This window comes from Mus pahari, chromosome X (assembly GCF_900095145.1).
Source record: "Mus pahari chromosome X, PAHARI_EIJ_v1.1, whole genome shotgun sequence".
Taxonomy (NCBI): domain Eukaryota; kingdom Metazoa; phylum Chordata; class Mammalia; order Rodentia; family Muridae; genus Mus; species Mus pahari.
In genome coordinates, this window is record NC_034613.1 from 119,233,928 (window position 1) to 119,252,593 (window position 18,666).

Sequence of the window (18,666 nt, forward strand, 5' to 3'; positions counted from 1 at the left end):
CCACTCCCACTTCTTGGCCCTGGCCTTCCCCTGTGCTGGGTCATATAAAGTTTGCAAGACCAAGGGGCCTCTCTTCCCAATGATGGCCGATTAGGCCAATTGATTGAGTTTTTAATCACAATAAGTTCCTGGGTTTTTAAAAAATGGTTTCTGTGCCTTTTGAGATGAACATGCATATATTATCCTCTATTATCATATATTACATTATCTATTATTATTGCATGAATTAATAATTTATTTGGGGGGCTGGAGAGACTGGCCAGTGTTTAAGAGCACCATGGCTATCCTTCTAGAGAAGCCAAGTTTGATTCCCAGCAGCTATAATAGACCCACAGCCATCTGTAAATGCAGTTCCAGAGGATTTAGTACCCTCTTCTGACCTCTGTAGGTACCAGACACTCAAATGATGCATGGGCACATATGCAGGCAAACACCATACACTTAAAATAAAAGTAAAATTTTAAAATAATTTTTCATGTCAAAACAACTTTGCATTAATGTACCAAATCCACCACTGATATGTAATTATTAGTATGGAATTCTTTTTATGGGTTTCTGGGTTCCATTTATTAGGATTTTTAAAAAATATTTATGTATTTATTTATTTTATGTATATAAGTTAAGTACACCATTGCTCTCTTCAGACACACCAGAAGTGGGCATCAGGTCCCGTTACAGATGGTTGTGAGCCACCATGTGTTTGCTGGGAATTGAACTCAGGACCTCTGGAAGAGCAGTCGGTGCTCTTAACCGCTGAGCCAGCTCTCCAGCCATTTATTAGGACTTTGTGCCTATATTTATAGATGATGTAGTCATAAGATAATGGTCTGTAGTTTTATTGTAATGTCATTCTTTCCTTTTTGATAATACTGGCCTCAGAATGAGATGAAATGTATTCTTGTCTCTTCTTTCTTGTTTTGTTTTGTTTTGAGAACAGTGCCTTGCTGTAGCCAAGACTGGTCTGTCCTCTGGTTCATGGTGATCTTCCTGCCTCAGTCAAATTCTGGGATGTAAAAGCAAGAGGGTCAGGAATTCAAGGCCAGTTTCAGAAACGTAGTGAGTTAGAGGCTAGCCTAATCTACCAGACACCTTGTCTCAAATAGAAAGGTACAGGGTTAGAGTCAGGCATAGTGTTGTATACTTGCAACCCCAACACGCAGGAGGATCACCACAAGTTTATGACCAGCTTGGCCTACCTTATGAATTCCAAACCAGCCAGGGCAATATGGTAAGATTATGTCTCCCAGGAAGTGGTATGCTTGAGGCTCTAACTATGGTTGAATTACATATACTTCTGTCAATTTAGACTGGTTTTTACATCATGTATCTGGAACTCAGTTGCTGGGTGCCAGTACTGTGGTTTTGTCCTAGCTATAAGTTCTAGTGAAAAGTAACAGTGACACATTGACCTGGCCTTGTCAAACTGGAGTTTGGAAGTATTTAAAGTCTTGTTTTCCAACATCTTGGCCACCATGATGATTCACTATAAGAATTCTGTAGTTTCTCCAACCTAGACTCAATCTCCAGGTACAACCCATATGACCTTAAGGAAATCATATAACCATTTATGGTAAAAAAATAAATTTATGTCTCTTTCTTCCTTTTTTTTTTTAAATTTATTTATTTATTATATGTAAGTACACTTTAACTGTCTTCAGACACTCAGAAAAGGGAGTCAGATCTCTTTACAGATGGTTGTGAGCCACCATGTGGTTGCTGGGGTTTGAACTCATGACCTTTGGAAGAGCAGTTGGTGCTCTTACCCACTGAGCCATCTCACCAGCCCTGTTTCTTCCTTTGTTACATGGGGATACTGATACCTGCCCACATACTGATAGTATTTTGCAAAAACTGGTTTCGAAAATAGAATGGAATTGTATGGAATTTGTCATGGCTGGTTTTGTTGTTATTTTGTTTGAGACAGGGTCACTTGATTCCCAGGCTGGTGCTTCAAACTCACTTTGTATCTGAGAACTACTTTGATCATTCTGTCTACACTTCACCAGAACTGGGATTACAGGCATGGGCCCCTATGCTCAGCTTTCTGCTGGCTTTATGTTGGTCTGCTAATAGTAGATTAAGCTGGCACTGTCTGAATATAGTCTCATAGATAATGTGAGATGAGCTCCCAACACAGCTAGAGAAGCCACTTGGAGATAAATTGCTGTGGACAGGGCTCAGATGTACATATCTACTATCAAGAGCTGTTGATAAGAACATTTTCTCACCTGTAGTAGCTTTGCATGGATACAGGACAGTAGCAAGCTTTGAAGAATCGTAAAGATCATGTCCCATGCTCATTCCATAGAGCACATCCATCATCTGTCTTGTACGCACTACAATTCAGATGCCTAAAGTGTGACCAGTAGGTAACTATCCTTTTAGGATGGCTGGGCTCCTGGCAATAAGCATTTTTGAAATGCAAACTCTCAGGGATTGTACTAGCCAGGCTGGGGGCTTGTCTGTTTAATTTTTTTTTTTTTTTTGAGACACAAACATAGCCCAGGCTGGAGTGTACGGTGTAGCTTAGGCTAACTTCGAACACATTGCAGTCCTTCTCCATGAGTCTTCTAAGCGTGAGCCACCATTCTCTGCTTTACTAGCCAATTTAACACCTTCTCAGTAAACACAGTAATTTCTCATATCAATTTCTTGGACTAGAAGAGACCCAAGATAACGTTGGAGCTCCAGAGTACTGGCAGTACAAATAGCACAAAGGGGTGGGGACAATGACTCTTTTGATTTTTCGAGACAGGGTTTCTCTGTATAGTCCTGGAACTCACTTTGTAGACCAGGCTGGCCTCGAATTCAGAAATCAGTCTGCCTCTGCCTCCCGAGTGCTGGGATTAAAAGCATGCGCCACCACGCCCGACTGGGACAATGACTCTTAAACCAGACATATCTGTGGGAAAACCCTGTGGTGCCTGACATCAGACCATGTTTTTTTCCCTTTTCAGAGGTGATGAGGATTTTGCATCTCCGTCCGCTCCCCTCCCCCTAATCTCTAGCACGCAGGCAAAGCTCTGTCTTGGTATCTGTCACCCAGTCACACTGCCTATGGGCCAGGGATGCCAAAGGGGCTTTGCTACAATCCTCGCAGCAGGCTCATCTATACGTTCTCTTTTTCGGTTTAGATCACATGCACAGTGCCCACCGCCCTGTCACTGGGGGCCACCTGGGGAAAAAGGAGAGTAGTTATGTGGGCAGCGTGGGCACCAGCCCTAGGAAGTCGAGCCGATGCACGACCCCGCCTGCCGACTCTGAGCTTGTCAGCTTCTGCTACCTCCACATGCGGGAACAAAGGAAGGAGCAAGAAAGCAGGACGGATGTCAACGAGAACCTAATCTTCTTCGAAGAAACCAGACCCCGGACCAAATCTGACCCCACATCCAAAAGCTCTGGCCAAGGTTACGAGGTGATCCCCGATGACTTTGACGCAGCCAGCCTAGACCATGAGCCTTGTGCCAGCAGGGCCAGGTCCTATACTTTGGACAATTCTCTTGGGGCTGAAGCCCTGAATTTCTACTGTGACTCTTGCAAAGTCAAACTCCAGGAGCAGATGGGGCCTCGAAAAGGTGGGAGGCCTGGTTCCTCTCGGGACAATATGGTAGACTTAATGTCCCTCCCACCACCGGGAAGTGAGGAAGAGGAGGAAGAGGAAGATGAGACAACTTCTCTGTTGCCTGCCATTGCCGCCCCACCCCCTGGTTTCCGAGACAACAGCTCTGATGAAGATGATCCCAAGCGCAGAGCTGTTCAAAGTCAGGAGCAAGGACGTCACCTTCGTGGACTCCTGTATGATGAAATTCCGGTAACACTCATTGACAGTGTACAGACTCGGACAGTACGAGATCACGCCCAGGAGCTGGATGATGCTCTCGTGTCTACTCTGCAAGCTCTGGAAGCCCTGGCTGCTTCAGAGGATGGACCCCACCCACCACCCCCACAGACTGCAGGTAATAAATAGCCCATTCCTCCTTCCTCTTGCCCTCTTCCTTCTTCTGGTCCAAGAATGTCCACTAGGCGGCACTGCTTCTTTGTAAGTAGTTGGTTAAGTGACTGGTATATCAAAGGCAATAAATGGGCAGCAATAGTTCACAGTAGGTCTTGGGGAGGGAAGCTATGGAGCAAAGATGTGGTTCAGTTCTAGTTAGAGCTCTGTTCCTCGTGATTCTATATCTCTGGACAGTTCTTGCAAATGGAATCCAAGGATTGGAGCCATAACAGCTATAAATCAAGGCCAGGTTTGAGAAATAAGAATATAGAAGAGACACGGAAAATAGACAAAGAATATCAGTATGCTCCAAAAGGTCAACTAACTTCCGAAGTGACCTTTGATGAGGACAGCGGAGAGCCATACTCAGGGCTGGGGTCTTTATGCTATCTGAGAACATAAACTCTTTTTTAATATATTTTTAAAAATGTATGCTGTCTGCATATACACCTGCATGCCAGAAGAAGGCAACAAATTCCTTTAGAAGTGTCATGAGCCACCATGTGGTTGCTGGGGATTGAACTCAGGACTTCTGGAAGAGCAGTCAGATTCTTAACCACTGAGCCATCTCACCAGCCCCAAACATAAACTCTTAGGCAGAGGCACCAGAGTCCTTCACTCACAGGCAGTGCAACTCAGCAAGACACTCTCTTCTGTGGGTCACTATTGTCATCTAAAACTGGTCTTGTAACAGTCATCGCACCACACAGCATGAAGATTAAATGACATCACTCAGACAAAATACTTAAGCATTACCTCACACACAGTGAGAACTCAGTAATTAGTAACTTTGTGTTCTCTATTAATTAATAGAACCATGCAATATGCTTGCTATTTTCTATTATAGAGGCATGCAAATCCATCTTCTGAAAAGCACAATATGTACGCACGCGCGCTCATGCACACACACATACAGAGCAACAATAATGACAAAATCAATTTTAAAAAGCACAAGCAATATTCGCAAGCGTGTGAGTCAGGGTCAAGTGTAGACAGAGCAGGAAAAGGGCCTGGAATCAAAGGAAGGCTGTCTTCGCTGTACATAAGGGATGCGTTATCACTGGGCAACCGCTGCATGTTTGTCCCCAACCCAGGCTGGCATCTGTCCTCTCTCATCATCCGGTGCTCCAAAACTGATTGTTTTCAGGTCCAAGGCCCACGTGGCTGCCAGAGGAGAGGCGCAGCTGAAGAGCCTCAGCTGCAAGGACTGTAGACAGGCCTGGCCAGATGAGGAGGAGCAGAACAGCACCTCTTTTTTTGCCAGCTCTCTTCAGGACAATTAACAGAAATTTCCTAGCCGTGGAATCTAAAAATGGGGTTGATTGGCATGTTGTTTTACATGTTAATTTCCCACCAAACCGCCCAGATCTTCTTTCTTGGCATTCCTTTTTTGAACTCCAACCTTTCACACCCCCTTCTCACATCTTGTTCCTCTTTGTGTGCTCTTCTTGGCTTCTCCTCCTCCTCAGACGTCGAGTCTTCTCGGGCTTGACTAGTTTTGCCCAGCTTGAAATACTGCTGCTATACCTAACATTTCTCCAGGAACACTCTAGATCCGGTTGGAAAAAAACCTTGAGGTCATAACAAGACCCATCCTTGTTCTTCCAGGTCTGATTGTGCTGGCCACAATCACTCCTGAGTCATCGCTGGACTCGGGCCATGAAACCAACTCGTCAGAGCTCACAGATATGTCAGAGATGATGTCGGCCATGAAGCAGCACCAAAATACCACCTACTTCCTGGCCCAGCACCTCAACAAGGACAGCCTTCTGGCCCGAAAGGACCTGCCTTTCAGGATCCAGAGCTGTGCGGCTCAGGCTGTCCTCACCGCCCCTTATGCGCTCGGGCCCCCAGATCCCAACCCATCCCCCCAGCCAGCTGTCACTGGCCAGAGTCCTGCCCCCACTGGCGCTCGGAGAAAGATACCTCAGTCAGAAGCCCAGGTGCAGGGAGGAGACAGACCATACTCCTTGGCAGTACACCCAGCGCTGTCCCCACAGCTTAGTGAGCAGAAGAATCTGAGCCTGCTTCCTCCAGTTCCCGAGGACAGAGGACCAGACCACGGTAGGGCCGGCCTAGAGATGTCACTGAGGTCAGCCACACCATCCCTCAGTGAAGAGCAGGTCTCAGAGCTTCGGGAAAACCTGCCCAAGGAAGTCAGGCTGAGCCCTAAGCTTATCCTCGACCCAAAAGGCAGCGTGACCCCAGCCATGATCTCGGCTGCCCTACAGCAGGTGGTACACAGTAAGAGTCTAGCCACTCCTGGCACAGCCTTGGCAACACCGTCCAACAGAGGGGAGAGAAGGCTGGAGGTTAGCATGGGGAGGCCTGAGGTCACCATGAGCAGGCCAGACGTGAGCCTAATGAGCGGTGGTACCAACAAGAATCTGAAGTTTAAAATGAGCCCGGGTGCTCCAGAGACCACACGGAATTCTCAGCAGCAGCTGGGCCCGGAGCTCTCTGCCAGCCCTCGAGCATCCTCGGGCAACAGGGCTGACAACCTCCACCTTTCCCCACCAGAGGACAGGTTTCCTGTTCAAAGCTTCCCTCCTAAGAGCTATCTATCCAGAGTGAGTCGAGACTCCATGGGAAAGCAAGCTACTGGGGAGGTGGCAGGCAAGGGGGGGCCAGAGGGTGCTAAACCTCCCCCAAACAAGCAGAGCATAGCCTCTGGCCAGGGGGACAAAGGGCAGGTGGAGAGCTTATCCAAAAGCAGCAAGCTTGAAGAGACCAGCTTGGTTCCCCGAGCTGGCTATCCCATGGCTCTGCAGAGCCCAAGCTGCCAGCCCCGAAGCCACAGCCCTAGCTGCCAGCCCCGCGGGCCAAGCCCCAGCAGCCAATCCAGAGGCCAGAGCCCCAGCTGCCAACCTAGAAGCCAGAGCCCCCTGAGGCCTCTGGCCACCAGCCGGCAGGTTAGCACCATGCCCTCTAGAAAGCTCGAAACAACCCTGGATGGAGCCCACTCGACCGCTGAAGGCCCCACAAAGCCCAAGTCATCCCGAGGGCCTTTCAGACTACGCAACTTATTTTCTGCCACCTTCCCTACCCGCCAGAAGAAAGAGACAGATGAGAGACAAGCTCAGCTGCAGAAGGTAAAGCAGTATGAACTGGAGTTCCTTGAGGAACTTCTAAAGCCACCAAGCCAGGGGGAACTTCCAGGCACAGAGTACCTGCAACCTCCAGCACCTGGCCGCTGCAGTTGCCAGCTACGCAGTAGCCCTGTGCAGCAGGGACCTGGCATGTCTCGTGAACAGAGACGCAGCTGTGACTGCAAGCGTATCTGCCGAGGGGGACGGCCACAGGCTGCCCAGACCCCAGCGCCTGGCCTCCGGGAGAGGGAGAGGGTCCCCCCTACCCAGAGGCAGCCAGAGGCTGGCCCAGGCTTAAGCCTTAATAGTCCCATCAATGTCCAACGCATCCGCTCCACCAGTCTGGAGTCCCGTGAATGCCGGTCAGACCCTGAAAGTGGGGTTTCGTGCCTGACCACGTGTGCCTCAGGGGGTGAGTGTTTGGGAGATCCCAACTACAGGAAACTGATGCGCCGGTACAGTATCAGTGAGCTGGACCAGGGTGACACGGTCTCGCTGACCTCAGATGTCTACCCACACCCACCCCTGGGAATGTTGCCTAGAGAGGTCAAGGAGATAGAGTCAGGCTTCCCGCTAGGCTTGGGTCCAAAAGGCAAGTGTGCAGAGTCACCAACTCTAGGAGAGCCCTCCTATGTCCAAGTGGCCCCTGAGAGCAAAGGCCCCAGGCAGATGGCTGTGTTCTCACTGCCAGAGGAGGTATACCGGAGGCCAGCTGATCTGGATGAAGACAGTGAAAGTAGCAAGTGCTGTTCCATCCGCTACTGCTTCTACTACCGCAAGTGCGACATGGCAGATGATGCCAGCGATGGCAAAGATGAGCTCTCCTATTCAATCCCAATGAAGATTCTGCCTGGCATGAAGTTGGATGAACAGGTGGTGCCTGTGGTGAGCAGAACCCTGCAGGTACTGGATGCCGCCACCTGCAGCAGCAGCCCCGAGGTCCCCCACACCCAGGAGATCGACCTTCGGGTATCCACCTTTGAGGGGAGCCTGGCTAAGATCAATGCCCTGCGGGCCCATGCATATGGCCTCCCTGATGGCTTCCTGGCTGCCCGTCTGGACACCAATGAGCTGCTAACCGTCTTGCGGCAGTGTGTGGCCAGCCCTGAGGCTCGTGCTCCCAAGCCCTACGTCTCTCAGATTTCTGAGTACAAGCTTGAGCTAGCTCTCAAGTTCAAGGAGCTTCGGGCCTCCTGCCGCCGGGTAGCCAATGTGGACAAGAGTCCAACTCATATGCTGGCAGCCATCACAGGCAGCTTCCAGGTGCTGAGCAGCCTCATTGAGACCTTCGTGCGGCTGGTGTTCATCGTGCGCTCTGAGGCCCAGCGCCAGGAGCTGCTGGCCAAAGTCGAAGAGGTAGTGAGGAATTACACCTTCCTGCTGCGTGCTGCTGAGGAGTCCACAGCCCGGAACCTTAACCAGCAGCAGCAGCTGCAACAACAGCAACAGCAACAGCAGCAACAGCAGCAGCAGCAGCAGCCGCTGCCACCACCACCGCTGCCAGCAGCCACAGGGCACCACCCACCAGGCTCCCCGTCATCGACTGTTATGAGCACATTCACACGCTCCTTAAAAACCCTTATTAAGTAGGGCACTTGCCCAGGCTTGTCCCCTCCCCATCCACGGCCCCAAGTTTGAGCTTTGTGGTCTTTGCATCTCGTGGTTGAGTGTGTGTTTCTGTTGGGCCAGTCAGGGTCCAAGAGCCTATCAGTCTCCAAGGCTAACTCCCTAGACTGGGCTCTTTATTAAGGGCTGCAGGCTTAGCTGCCGCCCTGGGTGTCCTCACCCCTTCCTGGCCTCTGGGCGTCACTGTGAGGGCAAAAGTCCCTTGCCATTACGCCCACCACAGAGCTGTATTTTATCTATCTCTTCTCTGGGGCTGATAGGTGACACCAAGTTCACCTCCTGCTCTGGGTTGGGCACGGCGGGGGAGCCAGGAGTTCGAGCTCCTCCTAGCATCTGCTGCCCCAAAAGAGGGCAGTGGCAGTAGCGGTAGGCCACAGCGCCAAGACAAGGAGAGAGAGCGCTCATTCCAGATGCGCCCACCCACCATGGGCTCCCTTGTACCTGGCAGAAGCCATGTCAAGGGCCAGTGCCCAGGTTGGATATGCGCAGAATACAGCCATGTCTGGCTGTCAGTGGCTGGCTTAACCGGGTGGCAGCCTTGGGAGCCCTTGCCCCCAGGCTCAGTAGCTCTACACCAGCCATTCCCAAAGTGCTCTGCCCATCAGTGAGGGGCAGGACAGCATAGTCCACTAGGGAGCAAGCCGCTGAGATCACCTCACTTGTTGTTTTGGGTAAGGTACCTGGTGAAAAATGTCTGCTCTGGGACGACCCAGCGCAGTTATCAGAGCCTGCCCGGCTCAGTCCTGCCCTGTGCAGGAGCTGTTGCCAGAGGCATGGGCTCCTCTCTCAACATCTCTACCAGACAGACTGTCCTTAGGAGTTTGATGTAGCTATGGATTGGGATGGGGGGGTGGGGGGCGGGGGAGGGGTGGGGGTGTTGATGACTATATCTTAAACTTCTGGAAGCTAGCGTGATATGTTAATCCTGAGTATATGCTTTTGGCTGTGTATTGACCCTGTGGATTTGTCTCTCTAAGAAAAGAAGCTGAGCGCCTTACCCGGTGCAGTCCCGCACCTTTCTCCCTCTCTGGGGCCATCTGGAAGGGAACTCACACTGTTTAGCATCCTCCTTGACACTCATGTATTGCCGCTGCTACCACCACCACCACCACTGTCACCGCTGCTGCCACCGCTGCTGCCACTGCTGCCATCACCACCACCCTTCTTCCCCAACCCTTCTGGGAGTGAAGACACGGAGTCCCTACAGTTATCCCACCGTAGGGAACAAAGAAAGCCAATGTTTCTTCTGTATAGATTGCTTCTCGTCCACTTCTCCATAGCTGCTTGTTTCCCACACCCTCCCAGCCAGCGTTGGTCTCTCTTTCATCACTGTGTGAGAGGCCTGTGTGAAATCTCTCGTTCTTATGTGAGTTTTATAAGATGTACACTGTGCAGAGCCCCTGCCTATCCTTGGTGATCCTAGCGCAATAAAACCTCCTGAGTGGCACGGTCTCCCAGCAGGGAGGAGGTGTGTCCTTCTACAGAAGCCAGCCCCCCTTCCTTGCCTCTCCTCCCACAGGACCAAGATGCTTAATGGGCCAGAGATGCAGCCAGTGGGGAACCCTTTCCCCCACGACCACTGCCCTCAGAGTGTTGGCATGGTCTTCCTCTTCTCCCAACTTCTTGATCCTACACCTTTGCCACTCAGACCCTGCCTGTTGTCATTTCATCGCTGTCATTCACCTCTCCCTCAGCCTCATGGAGAGGATACATTTTCTAATGTCTGTATATAGTATATATATATATTACATAAATATATAAATTATATATTACACTAATTTATGTCTTGTTTTTCAAACAAGAATGAATAAATCTATTCATCTTACTCTCCCAATAAGTCTTTGAAGTGCCTTTCTGTGGGTGTCTTTGTGTCTTTGAATTGCTGGTTGGTAGCAGTCCTTTGTTCAACCTGCGCCTTCATCCCTAGGTACATGGGCTCATATGGGTGATGAGAGCTAAGGATCCCACTTCTCCCACGTCCCTCCAACACACAGAGAAGCCTCCTTTCTTCTCTTGAAAAACACCTAACTGCCACATAGGGTAAGATGTTTATCACTTTCTATTGGCTATGGGACCTCTGGGTTACTTGGTCACCATGGCTGTGACCTCAAAAATAAAGAGTTGAGGCTAGACAAGAAGCACAAGGTGCTCCATTCTGAGTGCACCAGAGAGCCTGGGAGTTAGGGCGCCAGTTCTAAAATAGCTGTTAGTCTGGTATTCTGATGTTTTAGGATGGAGAATCCCCTGAAACAGTCTCAAGCAGATTCTGCCGTGGCGGTGGGGTTGATTTAGAAGATAGAAGCATCAGGATCCCAAACATGGTCAACCTCTCTAGCTTTTCAGAGCTAATTTGCATTAAGAATTCCTTTTTTTGTTTGTTTGTTTGGTTTTTTTGTTTTGTTTTGTTTTGTTTTGTTTGAGACAGGATTTCTCTGTATAGCCCTGGCTTTCCTGGAACTCACTTTGTAGACCAGGCTAACCTCAAACTCAGAAATCCGCCTGCCTCTGCCTCCCAAGAACTGGGACTAAAGGCATGCGCCACCATGCCCAGCTGCATTAAGAATTCTTTACTTCGGGCTGGTGAGATGGCTGGCTTAGTTTGTAGAGTACTTGTTAGTATGCACAAAGCCCCAAGTTTGATGAATCACCAGCACTGCATAAGAACTTGGTATAAGGGGCTGGTGAGATGGCTCAGCGGCTAAGAGCACCCGACTGCTCTTCCAAAGGTCCTGAGTTCAAAAAATCCCAGCAACCACATGGTGGCGCACAACCACCCATAACAAGATCTGGCGTCCCCTTCTGGAGTGTCTGAAGACAGCTACAGTATACTCACATAAATAAATAAGTGAATAAATAAATAAATAAATAAATCTTTAAAAAAAAAAAAAAGAAAAGAAAAGAACTGGGTATAAGGAGTTGGAGAGATGAGCACAATACTGCTCTTCCAGAGGTCCTGAGTTCAGTTGCAAGTGAGCACTGACTGCTCTTCCAAAGGTCCTGAGTTCAAATCCCGGCAACCACATGGTGGCTCACAACCATCCGCAATGAGATCCGATGCCCTCTTCTGGTGTGTCTGAAGACAGCTTCAGTGTACTTACATATAACAATAAATAAATCTTTAAAAAAAAAAAAAGAATTCTTTACTTCCTCCCGTTCTCTTTATTTCTTCCATTAAACACAGGTTCCCAGCAGTCTCTGGGGTACCTTTGTGCAAATACGGGCAAATTATCTCTCTGCAAACTCACTCATGATGAGGTACAAGAAAATCCTTCAGGGTGATGATAACCCTAAGGGCACATAACTTGGTAATTCCAGCTCTATCCAGCTCCACTGTCTCATTGGAATCATATACAGTGACCCTGAGAAGTCAGTTTCTCACAAAGATTTACTTTCATTATGTCTGCAAAGGTTCTGGCTAAAAGGCTTGGAAGCAAAATCTTAGAGAAGAAGAGCCAGAGGTGACAAAGTCATCTTGGGCCACTATGCAGGTTCCCCAGTGGGTGAAATTATGGACCCTGAAAGCAGAATTCTTTTAGATGCTACCTCTTAGACATACTACCCCATAACCAAGGTTTGAGGTTACTGGAATGCTCATATAAAGTGAAGCTAGTTGACACTCAAAATGACCCAACAGACAATTCAGGGTTTGTGACCCCTCCTCACAACACACACACACACACACACACACACACACACACACACACACTCACACACAAATTACACTGCTAGGGTCTCATGACCTTACTTGGCTCTTTATTTGGGTATTTGCACACATAGTCTGATACCAAGTAAGTCTTCACAGGATGTGTTGTATAAATGGATGTCAAATTAGATGACTATCATGGAAGAACCCCTTCAGTCTTCTTTTTTTTTAAGATTTATTTATTTATTACATTTAAGTACATGGTAGCTGTTTTCAGACACACCAGAAGAGGACATCAGATCTCATTAGGGATGGTTGTGAGCCACCATGTGGTTGCTGGGATTTGAACTCCAGACCTTCGGAAGAGCAGTCAGGTGCTCTTACCTACTGAGCCATCTCACCAGCCCCCCTTCAGTCTTCTATTCAGTGTAAGAAGGGCACACTCTTCTGGGAGTCAGTAATCCAGGGTAGTGCAGTGAGGCATGGCTGTGCAGCCTGGCATCCTATTAAAAGAAGAGAGGAAGGCTGGAGTTCTGGCTTAGTTTGTAGAGTACTTGTTAGTATGCACAAAGCCCCAAGTTTGATGAATCACCAGCACTGCATAAGAACTGGGTATAAGGAGTTGGAGAGATGGCTCAGCAGTTAAAAGCACAATACTGCTCTTCCAGAGGTCCTGAGTTCAGTTGCAAGCACTCATGTCAGGTGGCTCACAACCACCTGCAACTACAGATCCAAGGAATCTGACACCCACTTCTTGCCTCTGTGGACACTATTGCATGTGCATGCGTAGGTGCAGGGTGCAGGGAGTATGGGGGCACAGGGGGCATGGGAGCGCCATGGTGTGGAGGTGTCGATCCATGGAAGTGGGTGTGGAGGCATGGAGGTGGGAGCACACACACATGGTGTGGGGGGTGGGGAGACATACAGAGAAATAAAAAAAACTTTAAAAAAAAATACTATATGTGGTGGTTGCCTGCCTGTAATCTCAATTCAGTACTTGCGAGATGGAGATAGAAGAATCAGTTCAGGGTCATCCTGACAAAGTAGGTGTGTACTAGGCTTGGAACACATAAGGCTTTGTCTCACAGAAAGAAAAAGAAGGGGAGGGGAGGGGAAGGGAGGGGAAGGGAGGAGAGGGGAAGGGAGGGGAGGGGAGGGAAGGGGAAGGGGAAGGGTGGGGACAGGAGGGGAAGGGAGGAGTTGGAAACCAGGCCTGGTGGCCCATGCTTGGAATCCCAGCACTCTGGAGGCTGGAACCCCAAACTTGAGGCTAGCCTAGTTTAAATGGTGAATTGGGGATGTATAGCTAACCCTGTCTGAAAATACAACACAGGTGTTGGAGCCCAGTGTCCCATCAATTGAGCTGGGTTTCACCAAGTAGTTCCCTAAGCTTCTGAAACTCTCCTGAGATGACTATTGGTCTCATTTTTCTGTGGACCCAAGGACCCTGCAGGAACGTGGAGCACTGGGAGAGGCCATATTCCCAATAGCATCTTCCATCTTCCTAGCCATCTCTGGTTGAAGCTGGAACCTAGAGTGGATATTTTCCAATCACCCAAGGCAATTCCTCCAGAGCCTGACCCTTGCCTTTCTGACTTCAGCCAATTAAGTGAAAAGGTTTTCAGACTGTTGGCATAAGCCCAGAGTGCCAGTGGGGCTGGCACAGTCACATTTTTTTTCAAGCTGTTGTCAAGACATTGTGGATAATAGGCAACTTCATCAGCTATAGATTGAAAAGACCTGCCTCAGCCAGAATTTTTGCTGCCAAAGGGATAGGAGAGAATCAATTGCCAGCATTGGAAAGGGACATACTTTTATAACTTAGGATCAAATATCTCCCAGCAGCCAAGAGGATGGGAAAAATAAATATCCCCTTCCTCATCCTACAGCCTGAGAGCCAGACTGTGGGTGAGCATCTGGAACTAGGAAGTGAGTTTTGAGGGCTCTGCCCTGGGTCTACAAGAATCTCTCAGGTGGAAAGCCCCATCCTGCTGCAAGACACAATTAGGTGGGAATGTTGAAAGTACTGCCCATGACTACTACAGGCACCTACATACCCATGTACCAAGTCCCTTGTGAAGACATGCCCCACATGTACACACACACACACACACACACACACACACACGTAACAAAAGTTATCCCTCCCCTTAAATTGAAAAAAAAAAAACAATGTGTATGAACATTTGTCATATGCTAGCTAAGTGTTTTACATGCATGATTTCTTTTAATCTTCACAACATTCTGATGAGGGAGGTGATAATCATCTATCTCCATGTCTCAGCAAAGAAAGTTGAATCCTAGAAAGGTTTAGTCATGCTCTTGCCTCTCTCGCTCCTTGCTCCCTTGCTCCCCCTCTGTATTAGTCAGGGTTCTCTAGAATCACAGAACTTGCAGATAGTCTCTATATAGTAAAGGAATTTATTGATGACTTACAGTCTGCAGTCCAAATCCCAACAATGGTTCAGTAGTAGTTATGAATGGAAGTCCAAGGATCTAGCAGTTGCTGAGTCCCACACCGCAAGAAGGTGAAAGAGCAAGAGCCAGACTCCCTTCTTGCAATGTCCTTATATGGTCCCCAGCAGAAGGTGTAGCCCAGATTAAAGGTGTGTGCTACCACACCTTTAATCCCAGATGACCTTGGACTCGGAGATCTCCCTGCCTTAATCTTCTGGATTCAATCATCACTGTGTCTCAAGATCTCCATACCAAGATCCAGATCAGAAACTTCTATCTCCCAGTCTCCAGATTAGGTCCACTGGTGAGCCTTCCAATTCTGGATTGTAGTTCATTTCAAATATAGTCAAGTTGACAACCAGGAATAGCCACTACACCCTCTCTCCCCATTCCCTTCCCCCCCTCTCTCCCCATTCCCTTCCCCCCTCTCTCCCCATTCCCTTTCCCCCTCTCTCTATGTGGTCATGGCCGACCTCCACTTCTCTACTCTCTCTCCCTCTCTCTGCCTTTCTCTGCCTCTACTACCCTCTTAACTCCCTTCCCCATGCCCTAAATAAACAGGGCTAGAGGGATGAGCCAGGAAGAGATGCTAAGACAAAGCAAGCCTCTCTCTCTCCCTCTCTCTGCCTTTCTCTGCCTCTACTACCCTCTTAACTCCCTTCCCCATGCCCTAAATAAACTATGAGAGAGAGAGAGAGAGAGAGAGAGAGAGAGAGAGAGAGAGAGAGAGAGGTTTAATCACTATCTCAAGGTCCCACATATGGTACCAAGATAGTCAGTTTTTCTACCCAGTCCATGCTTTCAACTGCTACGCCACAGTACTCAGCCTGGTCCCACATTTTGAAACATTTCCCATGGATACAGAGTCACGACTGCAGTCACACTATTCAGAAAATGGCATGTTGTTAATGCTCTGAGTCCAGGCAGACTGCAACCTGCTATGGATAGCCAGAGTGTGAAATGCAGAATGCTGGGAGCCCATGTGCCTCTGACCTCTCTCCACCAGCCTGTGCTTGGGCCAGTTGTCTTTCTTTTTTTTTTAAATTTATTTATTTATTATATTTAAGTACACTGTAGCTGTCTTCAGACACTCAGGAAGAGGGTGTCAGATCTTGTTACAGATGGTTGTGAGCCACCATGTGGTTGCTGGGATTTGAACTCTGGACCTTAGGAAGAGCAGTCGGGTGCTCTTACCTACTGAGCCACCTCACCACCCCGCCAGTTGTCTTTCACAGACCCAGGGGTGATGGAAGTTTATGTTCATGCTCTTTCATGAATTCAGTAGTGCTGTCCTCCAAAGCCATACTCATTACTATAAAGGTATATAGTCCCTTACCCTGTCCCATCTGCCCATTATAGGGACACTTATGCTCCTCAACCTAGGTTCTGACAGTATGCTGGTTGACATATCCAAGCACTGTAGTGTGGCTCATACTCCTAACACATGAGATTGTCTCAAAAGATTTGGAAGGAAAATATTTGTATGACATATTAACTATTTTTTAAATAAAGATATGCTGCCAAAAGAAACCTGATACAAAAAAAGCTGGGTGTGGCTCATATCTATAATCCTAGTACTCAGGATGTGGAGGCAGGAGCTCACCAGCTTGGGAAACTCTGCCACCACTAACAACTCACTCCTCAAATACTAAAAATGACGAAAATAAAATCATGGAGAAAATCATAAAGCTTAACAGATTTTGTTCTTTTTTTTTCTTCCTTTTGTTTCATTTCGGTTACTTTGCATACTTTGAAAGAATACTGAGCATTTCAAATATACCCCAAATGTGTCACATAACTCCAGTTACATTTCCTTACCTAACTACTTGACATCCACCTTCTTTCTTCTCAACTTCTAGACATGCTTTGACAGGAATGATGTATCTTCTCTGTTTCTAGCTGATGAACAAACGAGGTGAGCCAGTGGCAAAGTCCCTAAAATGAGGCAGTCTAGGACTGACCTGTTTCTGAAAATCTAGACCCAAGTAGAGATCAAGAACCTCACAGGTACAGGGGCTAGAGGGATGAGCCAGGAAGAGATGCTAAGACAAAGCAAGCCTCTTTCTCTCCACTCTCTAGACCAGTGGTTTTCAACCTTCCTAATGTGGCAACTCTTTAATACAGCTCCTCATGTTGTGTTGACCCCTGTACCATAAAGTTATTTTCATTGCTACTTCTTAATCTTAATATAATTTTGCTGCTGTTATGAATAGTAATGTAAATATCTGTGTTGTCCAATGTTCTCAGGAGAGCCCTGTGAAAGGGTGATTCAACACCCAAAGGAGTGACGACCACCCAGGTTGAGAACCACTGCTCTATTCCCCAGTATTGCCTATTATGAAACAAGATCTCCCCCTCTGTACATAGCCCAGGATAGCCTGAAATTCTTTTTTTAAAAAAGATTTATTTGTTGTTATATGTAAGTATACTGTAGCTGTCTTCAGACATGCCAGAAGAGGGCATCAGATCTCGTTATGGATGGTTGTGAGCCACCATGTGGTTGCTAGGATTTGAACTCAGGACCTTCGGAAGAGCAGTCAGTGCTCTTAACCGCTGAGCCATCTCTCCAGCCCCCAGCCTGAAATTCTTGACCTTCCTGGCTTAGCCTCCTTAATGATGGCATGTGTGTGTGTGTGTGTGTGTGTGTGTGTGTGTGTGTGTGTGTGTGTGCAGAGGGTCAGCCTAAAGAGTAAGAGAAGAGTAAAGTGATACTGGTCCCTTGCGAGAGGGAGCTTGCTACAAAGCAGGGGTGACTTGTAGACTAACTTGGGCAGTTCACCCCAGAATCACAGCTTGGCTCTATTGTCAGCCCAGTGGCTAACTTGCTCTGTGATGGGGTTCAAGTCATTTCACCTCTTTGGGACTCTTCTTTAAAACGAAGATGACTGTGTCTTCAGCCTCCCTCTGCACTGTGAGGATTAATGAGGTGGTGCTGAAAAAGAAGCTATAAAAATCCTCATTCCTGGCTGTACAAGTTTACCAAGTGCAAAGCAAGCTGCCCCATTTGCAGTTGGTCCACTGAAACTAATTAAGCTTCCACTAAGCACTTGGAACTTGAAACTTGGCCCAAACAAGACTGAGGGCCTTTTTCCTTCAAATATCCATTCCTGTCAGACAAAATTGGCTTCTGTCAGTTTCCCTCAAATGGAACATGCACACCCTGCACCCTCCCGGCCTCTCTTCTGAAAAGATGAAGCTCTGGGGCTGCCCGGTGGAGTATTACCTCCTTTCAGGAACAGGCTAGAAGCTTCTCCTGGCCTCTGGCCAACACCTTGAATTGTTTCCTCAACACCCATACCCCTGTTCTTTCTTCATCCTCTTGCTCTTTGCTAGAAACATATTTCATAAAAGGAGGCTTGAGTTTCTTATCCTACTTCAACATAGAGGCTTAAAGGAACGGGTTGTGTTGAAAAGGGTAACCCATAGGAGGAACAACAATATGAACCAACCAGATCTCCCAGAGCTCTCAGGGACTAAACCACCAACCAAAGAGTACACATGGAGGAACCCATGGCTCCAGCAGCATATGTAGCAGAGGATGGCCTTGTTGGGCATCATCAATGGGAGGGGAGATCCTTGGTCCCATAAAGGCTCCATGCCCCAGTGTAGGGGAATGCAAGGGCAAGGTGGGCGGGTGGGGGAGCACCCTCTAAGAGGCAGGGGAGGGGTAGGCTAGGGGGGTTCTGGAGGGGAAAGAGGGCAGGGGGATAACATTTGAACTGTAAACAAATAAAATAAGCAATTAAAAAGCAAAGAAAAGGGGCTGGTGAGATGGCTCAGTGGGTAAGAGCACCCGACTGCTCTTCCGAAGGTCCAGAGTTCAAATCCCAGCAACCACATGGTGGCTCACAACCACC

The 18,666-nt window shown here is 48.2% G+C and overlaps 1 protein-coding gene across 3 annotated transcripts in view; it reads left to right on the plus strand.

Annotated features, from left to right (window-relative positions):
* Positions 1-10,546, plus strand: part of Frmpd3 (FERM and PDZ domain containing 3) — a 93,133-nt gene extending 82,587 nt beyond the window's left edge. For 2 of the 3 annotated variants that reach the window (XM_029534494.1, XM_029534495.1), the window contains 2 exons: positions 3,135-3,956; positions 5,603-9,523. In XM_029534494.1, the coding sequence (XP_029390354.1) occupies positions 3,135-3,956; positions 5,603-8,673 (3,893 nt within the window). In that variant the 3' untranslated portion in view covers positions 8,674-9,523. Of the gene's footprint in view, positions 1-3,134; positions 3,957-5,602 lie in introns of all 3 variants that reach the window. The other variant, XM_021188087.1, reaches the window with a different exon arrangement.
* The last annotated feature ends 8,120 nt before the right edge of the window (positions 10,547-18,666 follow it).